Below are 18,210 nucleotides of genomic sequence, written 5' to 3' on the forward strand. Positions count from 1 at the left end.
AGTAAAAATGGCAAAATAGTAAATAAACAAGTTCCACCCCTCAGTGTTACACCTCAGTTTCCATCAGTGCCGCCTATCAGTGCCACCTCATCGGTGACCATCAGTGCCACCTCATCTGTGCCCGTAATCAAAAACGAAAATGCACTTATTTACAAAAAAAATGACAGAAAAAAATAAAAACTTTATTTTTTTCCAAATTTTCGGTCTTTTTTTGGTTGTTGCACAAAAAATAAAAATTGCAGAGGTGATCAAATACCACCAAATGAAAGCTCTATTTGTGGGAACAAAATGATAAAAAAAAATTTGGGTACAGTGTAGCATGACCGCGCAATTGTCATTTAAAGTGCGACAACGCTGAAAATTGGCTTGTGCAGGAAGGTGCGTAAGTGCCTGGTATGGAAGTGGTTAAAGCGGGAGTTCACCCGAAAAAAATGTTTTAACCTTAGATTGAGGCTCATTTTGTCAAGGGGAATCGGGTATTTTTTTTAAAAACGAAGCAGTACTTACCGTTTTAGAGAGCGATCTTCTCCGCCGCTTCCAGGTATGATCATCGGGACTGGGCGTTCCTATTTGATTGACAGGCTTCCAACGGTCGCATACATCGCGTCACGAGTAAAAGAAAGAAGCCGAACGTCGGTGCGGCTCTATACGGCGCCTGCGCACCGACGTTCGGCTACTTTCGGAAAATCGTGACGCAATAGATGCGACCGTTGGAAGCCTGTCAATCAAATAGGAACGCCCAGTCCATACCGGAAGCGGCGGAGAAGATCGCTCTCTAAAACGATAAGTACGGCTTCGATTTTAAAAAAACTACCCGATTCCCCTTGACAAAATGAGCATGAATCTAATGTTAAAAATTAACATTTCCGGGTGAACCTCCACTTTAAGGCTGCATTCACACCTTGGTGTACGAAATCACGTTTTGTCCCGCGAATTGCGGCGACAAATTGCGGCGTTTTGTACCGCGATTGTGAATGCAGAATCTCCCCCTCTATGGAGATGGTTCACATCTCCTATGCTGAATGCCGCCTGAAAAAAAGGTCCGGGACTTGTTTTCAGGCGGTAGGCGTACGGCGTGGAGATGTGAACCATCTCCATAGAGGGCAATGTGATATCATCCCTCCAGCGTCTGCTGAGCTGCTGAGGCGTCGCACTACAGGCGTATATACGCCTAGGTGTGAACAGAGCCTAAGGAGCTTCACACTCTCTATTTGTCCTGTTTACCATTATCATTCATAGTAAAAGAAAATATCAAATGTTGGGTTGTCCCCAGAAAATTAGGAGGGGAAATGTTCCAATGGGGATACTAGTTCTGGTGACCCCAAAGAATTCCCATAATTTGCAGAGATTTCTTCTCACTTCCTGTTTGGCTATGGGACAGGAAGTGAAAAGGACAGGAAAATCTCCCCAATGGGACACAGATTGTGGGGGGGGGGGACTGACAGGGGTTATACCCTTCTTTTGCTCTATACAAAATGAAAAAAAAAAGTTTTGCCTATAGTTCCACTTTAAGGTACAAGTGAGGATACAATAGGTAAAAGAGCTTACAATCTATTACGGTACACGAGAAAACCTTTATATCTGTAATGAAAATAAAGTAACTTGTTAGGCTACATTCACATTTCAGTGTGTGTTCCCGCAGTGCTGTTGCGCTTGCAGTGCCGTTGCACTTGCAGTGTCATTAAACGTTCATGGCTCCCCAAACGCGCCCCGAAAACACGTTTTGTGGCACAACAAACTCCCCAAGCTCTGCCCCCGATAAAGGTTCAGGGGCTTGTTTGGCACATTTGCCATGCACAGGACGGCCCATCCAATGAACAGATTGCCCTGTGCTGACATGTGACAATGCCCATTACTGCCATGCACAGATTTGAACGGGGACTTGGAGGAAAGTGCTGCTGATTGCCATGAATGGTGAGCAGGCTCCTGATTTCCATACCAGACGGTTCCTGTACTCTTTATCGTTCATACAACACTAACATTTCATAAAATATCATCCCTTATCCTATAATAATGAACACAATTTAGCAGAAAAATAAGAACGCGAAGCCTGTCACAGACAGCAGGAATCCCGCCATTCTCATGGGTATGACAAATAAACTACATTTCCCGGAATGCTTTGCTCATCACTAAGGGGTCACGTGAGAGTAAATAGCTGGCGTAAGGGAGGGGTTTTCACGTGACAGGGTACACTGCTGACCAATCAGAAGACAGGCGTGTGATTTGAATGTACGGAGTGCAGTGTGTTCTGTGGAGGATAGAACGGGAGGTGAGTGCGGGGCTCTATATTTCCCTACACCTCAGATAACGGCGCTTTACGGCTGGTGTAACCGAGTGACTGACCCGCCGGACCGTGTGCGCAGTGCTGATCCCATAGACTGGGTGAGGGGGGGGGGGGACTGGATGTCTGCTCCATGGCTCAGGCCTGGAATAAATTTGGGGCAGCAGTGCATAGTAACCAATCGGCTTCTATCTATAGCACGTTCAGTTTAGCTTTAAAAATGAAAGCTAGAAGCTGATTGGTTGCCATGCATTGCTACCCCCCCCCCATTACAGGCAGACCCCACTATTACGTGCACAATGGGGTCTATTTACTGAGGCTGGTGAGTGCAAAATCAGGCTTACTTCTGCATCAAAACCAATGAGCTTCCAGCTTTTATTACCAAAGCTTATTCGCTTCAATACAGGGCATTTTCACCCCCTTCCTGCCCAGACCAATTTTTAGTTTTCAGTGCTGTCGCACTTTGACAATTGCGCAGTCTTGCAACACTGTACCCAATCTTTGTTTTGTTTTTTTTCCCCCATAAATAGATCTTTTATTTGGTGGTATTTGATCGCCTCTGCGTTTATTCTTTGCGCTATAAACAAAAGAAGAGCGACAATTTTGAAAAAAAAAAACAATATTTGTTACTCTTTGATTTAATCAATATTAAAAAAAAAGTATTTTTTTTCCCCAATTTAGACCGATACGTATTCTTCTACATATTTTTGGTAAAAAAAATTGCAATAAGCGTTGGGTTTGCGCAAAAGTTAAATCATCTACAAAATAAGGGCTATATTCATGGTCAGCGCGCGCCCTCTAGTCGCCCGGGAAGCCCAGGACGTCATATGATGTCCACCCGGAGGGAGGGTTCCTGTCTACGTCATTTTACAATTACTCGGTAAGGAAGGGGTTAATTGAACAAGCTGGGGTAAGAAGCTGAGGTTTCTGTGCAGAAATGAGGGGCGTTGCTAGGTGGCAAAAAGACTAGGGGCTTCAGCCCGAAGCTGGCATCGGGGGGGGGGTTGCGGGCACGGTGGAGTGGCGCGGTGTGACCTACCTGAAACGCATTTCCTCACCTGCGTGTGTGTGTGTGTGTGCGTGCGTCAGTACACACACACTGACGTGTCCATTACACATTCCATGAGATCAGCATGTAAGGAAGCTCTTGGCTTCATGTCTTTTTAGGGTTGTTTCTGACACATGACACGTCCTACACTGACACATGACACGTCCTACACTGACACATGACACGTCCTACACTGACACATGACACGTCCTACACTGACACGTCCTACACTGACACGTCCTACACTGACACATGACACGTCCTACACTGACACGTCCTACACTGACACATGACACGTCCTACACTGACACGTCCTACACTGACACATGACACGTCCTACACTGACACATGACACGTCCTACACTGACACATGACACGTCCTACACTGACACGTCCTACACTGACACGTCCTACACTGACACGTCCTACACTGACACATGACACGTCCTACACTGACACGTCCTACACTGACACATGACACGTCCTACACTGACACGTCCTACACTGACACGTCCTACACTGACACATGACACGTCCTACACTGACGCATGACACGTCCTACACTGACACGTCCTACACTGACGCGTCCGACACTGACACGTCCTACACTGACACATGACACGTCCTACACTGACGCATGACACGTCCTACACTGACACGTCCTACACTGACGCGTCCGACACTGACACATGACGCGTCCGACACTGACACATGACGCGTCCGACTCTGACACATGACGCGTCTGACACATGACGCGTCTGACACATGACGCGTCTGACACATGACGCGTCTGACACATGACGCGTCCGACACTGACGCGTCCGACACTGACACGTCCTACACTGACACGTCCTACACTGACACGTCCTACACTGACACGTCCTACACTGACACGTCCTACACTGACACATGACACGTCCTACACTGACACGTCCTACACTGACACGTCCTACACTGACACGTCCTACACTGACACGTCCTACACTGACACATGACGCGTCCGACACTGACGCGTCCGACACTGACGCGTCCGACACTGACGCGTCCGACACTGACGCGTCCGACACTGACGCGTCCGACACTGACGCGTCCGACACTGACGCGTCCTACCTACACTGACGCGTCAGGAGGCTTATCAGCCGAGGAGAGGAGAGCCGCCGAGCAGGGATGTGGCGTGGCGCAGTGGGCAGCCGTGGTGTGCAAAAATGGATGAAATGTAAAATAAGCGCAATAGTAATATAATAAAGAATTATAAGTGCTAAATATAACCGTAAAATAACTGCAGCAATGTGCAATGAACAAAAAATATACCACAAAATGTCTTAAATGGTGATATACTGTGACCTCCGTGTATAAAACTGATGTTCTTCTGGTAATCTTCTAAAAAAGTCTTCAAACAGAGCACTTACCTCCTTGTAGATGTGATATTGCGGCTGTATACCTCCTGGAGTGGTTTCCTGTCTCAAACCGAGTTCCAACTCCAATTATTGATCGCAGCCGCCGGACAAAGACGCAGCTCCAGGTTAGGAATTGCTGCAGCCTTTCAATGGCTTTCTTATTCTGCACCGCGGTGAACCTTTTAAACTCCTCCAGGGGAGAGAGAACAGCATAACAAATCTTTTGCAGCAGTTTGGCTGCGTGTGCGCTCAGGACCCCCAGGTTTGACATGACCGTGGTGTGCAGCCAGAGGAGGCTCAGGAAGAAAGGAGGGCCGCCGAACCGAGCAGGGGGAGGGATGTGACATGGCGCGCTGGACGGCATTGTAATTCCCGCCTTCTGAGCTTGCGGCGCCTATGATGGCCGTCACATGTCCCGCGGTCCCGGATTAGACCAGTGGGACGTCCATCATAGGCACTGCAGGCTCCAGAAGGCGGGACCTGCTGTGTCACTCGGCGGCGCTCGGCTACAGAATGGTGCCTGCTCGTCGGCACTCGGGGCTCGTAATTAAACACTGCATGCCCGAGACTCGGGGCTTTTCGGCGGCCCATTCGGGGCTCCAGCCTCCTTAGCGCACCCCTAACGACGCCTCTGAGCTTGATCTTGCACTCTCCAGTTTTAGTAAATGGACCCCATTGTGTACTTAAAAGTGATACTATAGGTTAATTTTTTATTTTTTTTTTAAATAACAAACATGTTATTCTTACTTCCACTGTGCAGCTTGTTTTGCACAGTGTGGCCCCCAAATGCTGTTTTCTGGGGTCCCCCTGGCGCGTCTCTCGGCTCCTCCCCCGCTTCAGATAACCCCCTATGGGAAGCACTCTACCAAGGGGGTTACTTTGCGGACGCGCTCCCGAGTCCTGCATTTGTGTCCATAGTTGTCGAGTGTAGGACTCGGCCCCGACACCCTCGTCATTGGATTTGATTGACAGCAGCGGGAGCCAATGGCTGCGCTGCTATCAATCTATCCAATGAAGAGCAGAGAACCCCGGGGGAAACATCAAGCGCGTTCTCAATGTGGGACTTTCCAGAGCTCGGGGGGGGGGGGGGGTGTTATCTGTCAGATGTTTTTTAAGGTGAAAAAACATGAACCTTTACAACCCCTTTTAAAAGTGGGGTATGCCTGTATGGTGATATTATTTGATGAAAGCATTGTAATGGGTAGACGCTCCTCCACACTTCTACCAATGTCATATAATGCCAGTGTTCTGTCAGAATAGCAAACCTGTCAGCTGCGCATGTGTCCATCGTTACCAGGTTTGCTCATCTGACAGAACACCTGCGGTGCGAAGAAGGCAGCGGACGTCTTGCTACACCCAGCTAGGTCTTGAATTTCAGAGTAAGTTTAGCGCTAAAGCTAGCGTATAGAAATAAATATAGTATATTTTGATGATGTTGAATTTTAAAAAGCCTAAAGGTTTAGCGCTGAGCAGTGTGGGGTGTACCAACATGGCCTCCGCCACCTTCCTACTGCTGGCGTCCAGCGTCTTTTAAAATGAAACATCCAAGCAGTATCACAGATGTGAATATACTATATTTCTGTACGCTCACTTTATTGCTAAAATGACTGTGAAATTAAAGATGTAGCTGGGTGTAGTAAGATGTCTGCCACCTTCTTCTGACTGCAGGTGTTCTGTCAGATGAGCAAACCTGGTAGCGATGGAAGCATGCGCAGCTGACAGAACATCACTTCTGTTACCTAATCTGACAGGTTTGCTATTCTGACAGGACATTGGTAGAAGTATGGAGGAGCTAAAGACGGAAAAACTAAACTAAAGACGGAACTGTTCATCCAGGCCTATGGATAAATTTATATTCTTTTCCCTCTCACAGTCCGCCCCCTCATTGAAGGGGCCACTTGCCTCTCTAATAACTATGATGTCTTCTACCCCTTCTCTAGTATCCCCACTGTTCCTTTTTTCTTTTATATTTTTTCTTATACACTTTACGGCTCTTTCCTCTTGCTCCCCTAAGGGCTGGATACCCTTTCTTTTCACCGCCCTCTCTTCTCTTTTCTCTCTCTTCTTCACCACGGATTGATTCAAAGTTACATCTCACCAGCGGCGCTTAGACGCTCACTTCACAGTGGGCATTTGGCGCCTAATTAAGCTCAAAAATCAATCAATCATCTTACATGGGACTATCACAGGAATGCCAGAGGTGTCACATTGGGCTGTGATGGAGAGTCTGGCTTTGCCATTTTTTTTTTTTTTTTTTTAACCCCTGTGGCCCATTTTGGAGCTTTCCCGTCACTTCTCATCCCATAGCCAGACAGCAGGACCCTGTAAATTAAAGTGGTCGTAAAGTCCCTATTGTTTACTTGTGCTTGCAAGTAAACCTAAAATAATGCTTTCCTGTAGGTACAGTAAATATCTTCTAAGCATGCACAGTTTAAAGGAGAAGTACAGCCAAAGCTTGTTTGATCACAGTAGTGCAGTTCATTCTGCACTCCTGTGACCCGTTTTTAGCAGACAGCGGGCTAAAGCCACAGAGCCGGTCCAGGCTGGGGCAAGATTGTGACAATATTGTCAGGATCTACTCACAGCCCTGGCACAGCCTGTCAGCGAATTACTGAGAGGCTGAGCCAGCCCCTCCATAGCCCAGCGCTCCAGTGAGGGGGTGCAGAGCACAGAGCTGGTGAATGACAGCTGGCTCCCAGTTGATGGTGGCTTCACATGTGGACTCTCTGATCAGAAGTGCATTCTTTGATCAAAAGTGCGAGTTAAAAACCAGGAGTTTGAAACAGGAGGTAAGACAGGAGTCTTCATTATTTTTTTTTCAATCACTGATCCAGAACAAGCTTGCAGCTAATAAAGTTGGAACTCTTGCTATATAGATTCAGCGGTGCAGCAGACGCTCTCATCTTAGTCTGCTCACCCCAGGGATAGTGAGAGCAGGACGCTCTCAAACGAGTCGGCTCTCCCCAGGGATAGTGCAGCCAGGCAGGGTCCACCACACCCCCCTAGCCAATTGATCCAGGGTTGCACCGATCGCCGTTAAGGGGTCAGGAAGGAATTTTTTCCCCCGATCGCTGCAGATTGGCACAGCACGCCTGGGGTTTTTTCGCCTTCCTCTGGACCAATCGGGGAGAGAAGACTCAACGAGTGACGGCTCACTTGGACAGTCTTCCACCCATCACGTCCGGCGTCTTGCGGCTCTTCCCGCATCCGCGCCAGACCGGGCCTCATTCGCGGCCGCCGCAATTAGGAAAGACTGACGATAATGTGACTGGCGACAATGGCTAATCTGCGATACTCTGCGGACTCTATTCGGGGTCTGAGACAATTCGCAACAGCATTACCAGCCGTCACCAAAAAGGCCTTAAAAATAGAGCAACTTTTGAGATTCGATCGACGATCGACCATCAAAAATGTTAACTATTTAACCCAGCTCAAGCACATATCATGTGCTTTGATCAACACAAGATCGGCAGTAAAACACCGATTAGAAATCCACGATTTCTTACTACAAAACGATCTAGACTGCCTCTTTATCACAGAAAGCTGGCTCTCAGACGACTGCAACACCATTCTCGGAGAATTGGTGCCAGAAAACTATCGCATTATAATGGAAAACAGAATAGGGCAAAGAGGAGGAGGCCTGGCGGTGATCCACAAGAATCACATTACAATCACTAAGCCAGCCCTTCAAAATCCTCTTCCATTCATGGAAACCCTTACTCTTCAACTTCAAACTTCCCCCCAGGAGACTGTTCACATTCTCCTCTGCTATAGGCCACCTGGGCCAAAATCGCAGTTTTTGCCATCATTAACAGAGTTTATATCCACTTATACCCTTAACAGCAAACACCTTTTGCTGCTCGGGGACTTTAATCTATGGGCCAACTCCGCACAGGATCCCATTGCGGACGCCTGCATTGATCACCTGGAGGGATTAGGGCTACAGCAACTTATATGCGGGCCAACACATGCTTCAGGTCACACACTCGACCTAATTTTCAGACAAAATCTGAAAATAAGCATTTTAGAAAATGAACCATTGCCATGGACAGACCACCATGCAATTAATGTCATAATCTCCAAAATTCCCCCAGTGATAAAAGCACCCAAGCCGGTGACAATACACTGGGCTAGATCTCAGAAGAAGCTCCATTCGGAACTCTTCAAATGTACCTTGGGAAACAGAATCAAAACAATCCATCCACATCAAACAGCCGCAGATACACTGGATGCCATAAACGCAGCCCTGCTACAGTCAGCCGATTTAGTAGCACCGAAACGCAAAGCCTGCATCCGAAAAAGAAAGTCCGGCTGGTTCAACAACCAGCTGTCGCTTCTGAAGCAAGAGCGCAGAAGGGCGGAAGCCGCCTGGAAAAGAAGCCCTGCAGAGGATAACCTCATCATCTACAAGGCAATAACAACACGATATCATAAAGAAATCTTCAAAGCCAAGAAACATCATTTTTCTATGGCGATTAACAGCGCCCTAAACCGCCCCCGCGAACTCTTCAAGATGGTCACCCAGACCATGAATCCAGGATGTCTTGAGGTCCCCAACTCAGACACCCAAGAGTTCTGCAATGAACTATCGGATTTCTTCATCAACAAAATTGAAAGAATCCGGGAAAGCATCATGCAAAACAATACCCCCCTCAACCCCACCGTCAATCAACCACAAAACACCCACAAACAACAAAGTTCACTCTGGAACCGATCTCCATCGATACCACAAAAAATATCATTGGTGCTTTGCGGAACAGCACATCGCCCAATGATATCATCCCCACCAAACTGCTGAAGGAATGTGCCGACATCCTGGCACCACACAGCTTATAAACCAGTCATTTAAGGAAGGCACAGTGCCATCCCTGTTGAAAGAGGGCACAATCCAGCCCATCTTGAAAAAACCTAACCTGGATCCCAAGGACCCAACTCACCGCCGTCCCATAACAGGCCTAAATGTTCTCTCCAAGATAATGGAGAAAGTAGTGGTACAACAGCTGCAACAGCATCTAGATACCCACAATCTACTGGATCCATTACAATCAGGCTTCGGTCCCGGACACGGGACAGAAACGGCCTTACTTAAAATATGGGACGATGCCCTCGAGGCCGCAGACGAAGGAGAATCTTGTCTCCTGGTTCTGCTGGACCTAAGCGCAGCCTTTGACACGGTAGACCACAAACTGTTACTGATGCGACTAGCCAACGTAGCAGAAGTCGCAGAAGGTGATTTACCATGGTTTTCTTCCTTTCTTGAAAACCGATCACAAACAGTTAAATTGGGTTCTTTCACGTCGGAAAAGCGCACGGTGTCATGTGGAGTCCCCCAAGGATCCCCCCTGTCACCGGTGCTTTTCAACATCTATCTTCGCCCTCTCTTTGATATTATCAGTAGCCAAGAACTACTCTATCACTCTTATGCAGACGATACGCAACTGTATTTTCGCATCTGCAACAAAAAGGATCATCATCTCAGTTTAGAGAAATGTCTCTCTTCGATAGAAAACTGGATGACTAAGAGTTATCTTAAACTCAACAGTTCAAAAACAGAACTTCTTATGTTTCACGCCAGCCGAAAGAGTCAACTGGCAACAACCTGGACACCGCCGCCCATTCTGGGCCAAATCATCACCCCTAGCTCCAAAGTCAAAAGTCTCGGGGTCATCTTCGACACCTTCATGACAATGGACACACAAATAGGGTCAGTAGTCAGCGGAGCGCACCATCTGTTGCGCCTACTACGCAGACTTATTCCATTTATCCCCAAAGAAGACGTAGCAGTCGTGAATTCCAGACTGGACTATGCTAACGCCCTGTACCTCGGACTCCCAAAGTACCAAATCTCCCATCTGCAAGTCGTTCAGAATACGGCCGCCAGACTGGTGACTGGGAAAAAAAAATGGGAATCAATCTCACCTTCGTTGAGAACCCTTCACTGGCTGCCAGTAAAAGACAGAATTGCATTTAAAGCACTCTGCCTGACACATAAGTGCATCCATGGGAAGGCTCCGCAATATCTTTGCGACAAGATAGAACCTCACAATTCGAATCGCGTTCTGCGATCCACCGACCAAAATCTGGTCAGGGTACCAAAAACCAAATACAAGTCCAAAGGAGAAAGAAGGTTTGCTTTTCAGGGTCCTAGACTATGGAACGCTTTACCAACCAGCATTCGGTTGGAGGAAAACCACCTGACTTTCAGAAGACAGATCAAAACTCTGCTCTTTTGATGTCATGAGACACGAACAACTAGCGCCCAGAAGCGATTCAGTTCGCATGCGCCGCGCTTTATAAGTTTTCATTCATTCATTCATTCATCAGCTCTCTACTCCGGGAGCTCTGAGAACCAAGCAATCGGTGATGTTTGGTTGCTCAGTTCTCAGTCTTTGAGCCGGCGGGGACCAATCGTTCAACTAGGTAAGTATGATTCTTAAAAAAAAAAATAATATTCCCATACTTCTCTTTTAAGAGATATTTACTATATAATTACATAGTAGGTGAGGTTGAAAAAAGACTCAAGTCCATCAAGTCCAACCTATGTGTGTGCTTTTATGTCAGTATTACATTGTATATTCCTGTATGTTGTGGTCGTTCAGGTGCTTATCTAATATTTTTTTGAAATGATTGGTGCTGAAACCACTGCCTGTGGAAGGGAATTCCTTGCCGCTCTTACAGTAAAGAACCCTCTACGTAGTTTAAAGGGGTTGTAAAGCCTCATGTTTTTTTTTTCCGCCCTAATGCATCCTATACATTAAGGTGAGAGAACTTCTGTCACCTCTGTCCCATTTTACTCACCGTCCTGTATTCCCCCGCCAGAGATGCACTCTTCCACTCTGCTTGTTGTCTTGGCTCTTGATTGGATCGATTGATGGCAGCGCAGCCATTGGCTCCCACTGCTGTCAATCAAATCCTGGGGGACCCCTAAAGTCAAGGATCGGGGAGCCACTCTGTGCAAAACGAACTGCACAGTAGAGGTAAGTATAACATGTTATTACTTTAGGGTTAAACCGCTTCTCTTCTAATTTTAGTGAATGGCTGCGTGTCGTTTTAAATTCCCTTTCACGGAAAAGTTTTATCCCTATTGTAGGGTCACCAGTATGGTATTTGTACATTGAAATCATATCCCCTCTCAAGCGTCTCTTCTAAAGGGAGAATAAGTTCAGTGCTCATAACTAATGTCCTCCAGTCCCTTTTATTAGCTTTGTTGCCCTTTTTTGTACTCGCTCCATTTCCAGTACATCCTTCCTGAAGACTGGTGCCCACAACTGGACAGAATACTCTAGGTGTAGCTGGACCAGAGTCTTGTAGAGTTGGAAGAATTATTGTTTTATCTCTGGAGTTTATCCCCTTTTTAATGACAATATTCTGTTTGATTTGTTAGCAGCAGCTTTGCTGAGCTTATCTACTAGGACACCCAGATCCTTTTCCATCTTAGATTCCCCCAGAGGTTCTCCCCCCAGTGTATAGATTGCATTCATATTCTTCCCACCCAAATGCATTATTTACTAGTGTCCCCGTTGGAAAATTTCCTCTTAGTTTTCTGGGGACAACCCAAAACTTGGGATTTTCTTTTACTGTCACGTTTAATAATGATGGCAAACAGGAAAAATGCAATAAAAACTGACAAGCATTCTAATCCCTCTGCACTTTTTATACAATTAAAAAAAAAACGTTTTTTTTTTACCTTTTTTAGTTATACATTAAAAGCCCATTTGGATTTGACATGATCGCATATCAGGGAGCAGCAATTATCCTGAACATAGAAACCTCCAGTGTTACAAGCAGGTCATAAGAAAAAGCGTTGCATTTGTGTTGCTGACTGCCTTTATCCCAGACATTGCTGGAGTTTTGCGTTGATTAGATTGTCAGTCTGCATACAGTATGTGTTCGTGTCTGATTTATTTTTTACTTTTTTTCCAGCTTTTTAGAATTGTAGAGAAATATAATAAGCTGGGAAAATCATATCCTCCTAATCCTTGACAACTGGGCATCTTCTCTTTTTTTTTTTTTTTTAAGTTTGATTTAAAAAAGGCAATTCATCTGGCTTTTCTATCTACACTGCTTACTGTTATTTTGTCCTATAGGCTGTTCACCATGGCAGAAGCTGGGGATGAATGGGAGCTGTGCAAAGAAAATGTTCAGCCTCTTCGACAAGGGAGAGCCATGTCTACTCTTCAAGAAGTGCTTTCCCAGCAAGAAAGCTCGAATCATAATCCAATTCAGCAACAGAAACAGTAAGTGTTATTATACTGCCCCAGCATGATGCATAATATCCTCAAATAACACATGATTTGAATTGTTTTTTGTGTATGTATGTACGTACGTATGTATGTGTGTGTGTATATGTGTGTATATATATATATATATATATATATATATATATATATATGTGTGTGGTATGTATGTATGTGTGTGTGTTATAGGAACCTTGGATTACGGAAAGGCTCAGAATGGTGTCTTTCCGAACATCGCTGATCGGCTTCCATGCACCCCCCCCTCTCAGGCCAAACGCCGTACTGCACACCGCTTTGGCTTAAAACCTGCTCTTTTTGCGAGACAACACTCGCAAACTGAGTTGGGATTTAAAAAAAAATACAGTTCTCGTATTGCGAAACGCTCGTTAACTGCGTTACTCACAATCCGAGGATCCAGTGTGTATATGTGTGTATAACACACACTCCCAGTCATAGTACGTAGGGTTCAATATTTTGTTGGCCCACCCTATAACGGCTTCAACTATTTGTACACAAGGTTTAGGAGTGTGTCTATGGGAATCCCAAAAAAATGCTAGTGTCCCCCTTCCTTCAGTATTTAGCACAGCTCAGCGCTTAAGGATGTAGATCTGAGATAATTCAGCAACAGATTTCCAGATAAGTTAAAATTGTAGCAGCTGCTAAAAAAGCGACAATATTTAGGATACACAGTAAAACATAAAAACTTTTAAAACTGAAAGTCCAAAGTTCAATATAAAACTGTAGCAGCGCTACTTCCAGACAGGCGTCTGAAACACTTATATATGCCCAAACGGATGTAGGAAATCGAATGATAGTGCAAATGGACATCTATCCATCATTCGATTTCCTATATCCGTTTGGGCATATAGAAGTGTTTCAGACGCCTGTCTGGAAGTAGCGCTGCTACGGTTTTATATTGAACTTTGGACTTTCAGTTTTAAAAGTTTTTATGTTTTACTGTGTCTATGGGAATGTTTGACCATTCTTCCAGAAGCACATTTGTGAGGTCAGGCACTGATGTTGGGTAAGAAGGCCTGGCTCGCAGGCTCTGTTCTATTTAATCCCAAAGGTGTTCTATCTGGTTGAGGTCAGGCCGGCCAGTCAAGTTCCTCCACCCCAAACTCGCTCATCAATGTCTTTATGGACCTTGCTTTGTGCACTGATCCAAATCATTTGGTGGAGGGGATTATAGTGTGGGGTTGTTTTTTAGGGATTGGGCTTGGCCCCTTAATTACAGTGAAGTGATGGCCCCGTCCTGTTCCAACATGACTGTGCACCAGTGCACTAAGCAAGGTCCATAAAGACATGGATGAGGGTGGAGGAACTTGGCTGGCCCTTACTACCAGGCCAAAAAAAAAACATTCATTACATCTGTAATACATGCACATTTCCATATATAGATTTAATTTGGTAGTGAATTTGGAGACATAAGTTTGGGGTTCCTTGTTTTTTGATATATTTTATTCAATACAGTAATATGTTGTAAACAATTAGGATTTTTTTTCTCAATTCAAACAGCTAGCAATAGATGACTATAGCAGTGATTTGTTCCTGCCTCAGCCTGTCTACAGGAAGTTCCCTGACATCACTACACTCTGGATGTCAACACTATAAAGGAGCAGCATTGTGTTTACAGTGCGCTGTTATGGAGTGATCTGTAGAAGGATCGGAAGCCCAGGAGTTGACTGAGACATAAGAGAATCCCTGAGTCTGGGTGCCATTTTAAAATGGTGCAGGGACAAACGACCGCTGTCCCTGTGTGTGTGTGTGTGTGTGTGTGTGTGTGTGTGTGTGTTTTATTTTTTTGGACACCTGGAAAGTGGTTAAGCCCTTCCTGTCAAGTTTGGAGTGCGTGAGGGGTGAAAAGGATGGGCTATCATGTGATCGGAAGATGGTCACGTCGGCTACCAATCTGTAGCTCAGACTGAGAGCTGTCTGACAGCTTGATCTTTCTGCTGGGAACGAGCACATAAACACTGGCTGAACAGCCATGCATATATGTGCGAATTGATGCCCACCGTTTGCTGACGCAAATATGTCAGGCAGTCATAAAGTTTAAAAAAATTCTGCCAAAATCATGCGAGAACACACCCCACCTTGATGTTATGGAGAGGCGGAAATGTTCTGCATTCCACAAATGAAAAGTGGGCAGAGCTGACAGCGCTGCCTCTGCTGCACTGAAAGTGTTTTCATCTGTGGACTGCAGAATGTTTCCTCCTCCTGCAGCATTGTCGGCACATTGCAGGAATTAGAAGCTCACAGCCTTTTGTAGAAGATATTTGTCTCTGCTCATTCAGACAAGCACTGTACTTTTAAATAGACAATGGAGAGAATGTGCTTGTATTGTAGAGTTTTTTTTTTTTTTTTTTTTTATGCTTTTTTTATTTTTTTTATTTTTTACGTTGTCCAAACATATTTTAAAGTGTAAACCCCAATTTTGTTTTTGCAGTATATGCTGTGTTAGGTCTTGCTGTATACAGTTTTGTGTCTATAGCCAAACATGATTTTTTATTTTTTTTTGGCTAGAGTAAGGAACGGTTTAGAACACCTTTAACTGCTATGCAGGCCTCCATTAGAGAAAACTTACTGTTCTGGGGGCAATCTTTTACCAGATGGAAAGTAAAGGAAAATCTTCAATGGGGAAACAGGCTTCATGCAGTAACCAGTTGTGTGGCCAGTGCCTAGGACTAGACTAAAATTGGCTGGGGGACTGATGTTCAGTTAGAAGCAGACAGTGCTGAATGTGATGGTATGAGTCGGGGTACCCAGCACCAGTGTGAACCCCCAATTTTAGTGGAAGATCAGGTTAAGTTTGTGTGTGTGTGTTTATATACACACATAATAATAATAATAATAATAATAATGTGATAAATCTGTCTGTTAAATATACATGAGTCTTTAATTAAACCTTTTTTATTGTTTCAGAACGTTTGAGTTAGAACTTCGCTTCTATAATGGTGATGACCCTTTGGATGTTTGGGACAGGTATGAATAAATATTTTTTTATATATATATAAAAAAATATATGTGAGCCATATTCTATATCTCTTGTAGCTGAGTGCCAAGTGAAAGGTGATCCAGTGTCCCAAATGAGGTCCTACTAAACACTTCAGCCCTGGAAAGTTTACCCCCCCCCTTCATGGCCAGACCATTTTTTGCGATGCGACACTGCGTTGTCAGGACGCTCTCTACGTTAAAGGAGCTGTGTGTTAGTGGGCGTCCTGACTCTTCTGTAGTCCAAGGGAGGGGGCGAGCACGACACTCCACACCAGGGCGAAAGCCTTGCATTACTGTGTGTAGTTACAGACAGAAGAACAGGAAGTGAGGATTTCTCAGAAGAAATAAGGACATTTAAACGCAAAATGGAAGGATGAGGTAAGTGAAGGAGGACTGCACTAAGGTAAAGGAAGCTATTTAGGGAAAAAAATTGTACTTTTTACAACCCCTTTAAGCTGTCGTAAGAGCATGGTACATAATTACTACCAGCCTGCCTTAACCCTTCTCTTTTTTTTTTTTTTTTGTTTACCTAGGAGGGACCCCTTAAATGGTTTCAGTGAACACCCACAAAACTATAATGCCGCGTACACACGATCGGAATTTCCAACAAGAAAAGTTCGATGTGTAGGCTCCATCGGACTTTTTCAGTCGGAATTTTCAACAGCAAAAATTTGAAAGCTGGTTCTCAAATTTTCCAACGGGAAAAGTTCTTGTCGGAAATTCCGATTGTCTGTATGCAATTCCGACGTGCAAAAAACACGCATGCTCTGGATCATTGAACTTAATTTTTCTCGTCTCATCGTAGTGTTTGTACGTCACCGCGTTCTTTATGGTCGGAATTTTGTGTGACTGTGTTTATGCAACACAAGTTTGAGCCAAAATTCAGTCGTAACAAAAAAATCCATGTTTTTTTTTTTTGTCTGAATTTCCGATCGTGTGTATGCGGCATTAGACCTACAGCTTGTAGAACAGTGATCAATGTAGGTTTTAAATAAAAATAGTAATGAAATAAAAATAAAAAAATAGCGCAAGAAAGAAAACAAACGCAAATTGTAGTGACCCCTTACTTTGGTGATCAGTGTGAAATTGACCTTTTTATATTGGTGACCAGTGGAGCAGAGACCCCCTTGCATTTGCATTCTATGTAGAAGTAGGAGATATTTATACAGTATATCTAATGGTATGGAGCGAATAAGTGCGTATGAAATGGACAACCTGCACATCTGGAAAGGCACCATCAATGCTGAAAGATGTATCCAGGCTTCAGAGCAGCATATACTCCCATCCAGACAGCGTCTTTTTTGGGTAAGGCCTTGTATACATCAGCAGGACAATGCTAAACTGTATGACATCTATGACAACAGCATATCTTTGTAGTAGAAGACTTCAGGTGCTTTACTGTCCTGCCTGCAATCCAGACCTTTTACCAACTGAAAATATTTGGCACATCATGAAACAAAAAATATGACTATGAACCAGGAATGTTAAGCAGTTAGAATCCTATTTCAGGCAAGAATGGGGGATGCTATACTGTGGCAAACATGGCCCTGTCCTGACTTTTTTGAGACATGTTGCTGCCATCAGTTTCAAAATGACCTTTTTTATTTATTTTTAATTTTACATTTTCTCGTTAACACTTGATGTGTTTTTCTTGTTTTTATTGTGAATGAGATATGGGTTTGAGATTTACAGATCATTGCATTCTATTTTTATGTAGATTTTACAGATTCCCAACTTTTTTGCAACTTTATATGCATTGGATCTCATTAAAGAAATCTAAACCAAGGAGGGTCGCTTACCCCGACTTTTTCGGGGTAGGCGTTACACATTAGTGGGGGTGGGTCAGCCACTTCCTGTGACCTTTGACCTCTGGGAGCCCGCCTTCTGACCTTTAACCTCTGGGGGAGGTCCCTGTTCTAATTACTGAGTCCTAGCCATATTCTTCAATGGAAAACCCTAACCCCAGATATTTAAATAACTCCTTTACAGTGGAACTTTGGATTACGAGCATAACCAGGTGAATCTTCGTAATCCAGGGCTGGCTCCTAGATTCCAAGCAAAAGTTAGGAGCCAGAAACGCGCCCTGTCCCGCCGAGCTTGCGCGCAGAAGCGAACGCATACGTGAGTAGCGCCCACATATGAAAGCAGTGTTCAAACCACACGTGAGGTATCGCTGCGATTTGGTAGAGCGAGAGCAATAATTCTAGCCCTAGACCTCCTCTGTAACTCAAAACACGCAACCTGTAGAAT

General features: G+C 44.8%; 1 protein-coding gene across 1 annotated transcript in view; it reads left to right on the forward strand.

Annotated features, from left to right (window-relative positions):
* The first annotated feature begins 2,162 nt into the window (after nucleotides 1-2,162).
* BUB1B (BUB1 mitotic checkpoint serine/threonine kinase B) overlaps nucleotides 2,163-18,210 on the forward strand; it is a 90,812-nt gene continuing 74,764 nt past the window's right edge. Inside the window, exons 1-3 of the mRNA XM_040332974.1 lie at nucleotides 2,163-2,269; nucleotides 12,814-12,963; nucleotides 15,889-15,948. Coding sequence (XP_040188908.1) covers nucleotides 12,824-12,963; nucleotides 15,889-15,948 — 200 coding nt within the window. The 5' untranslated portion in view covers nucleotides 2,163-2,269; nucleotides 12,814-12,823. The remainder of the gene's footprint in view (nucleotides 2,270-12,813; nucleotides 12,964-15,888; nucleotides 15,949-18,210) is intronic.

Source organism: Rana temporaria, chromosome 13 (assembly GCF_905171775.1).
Source record: "Rana temporaria chromosome 13, aRanTem1.1, whole genome shotgun sequence".
Taxonomy (NCBI): Eukaryota; Metazoa; Chordata; class Amphibia; order Anura; family Ranidae; genus Rana; species Rana temporaria.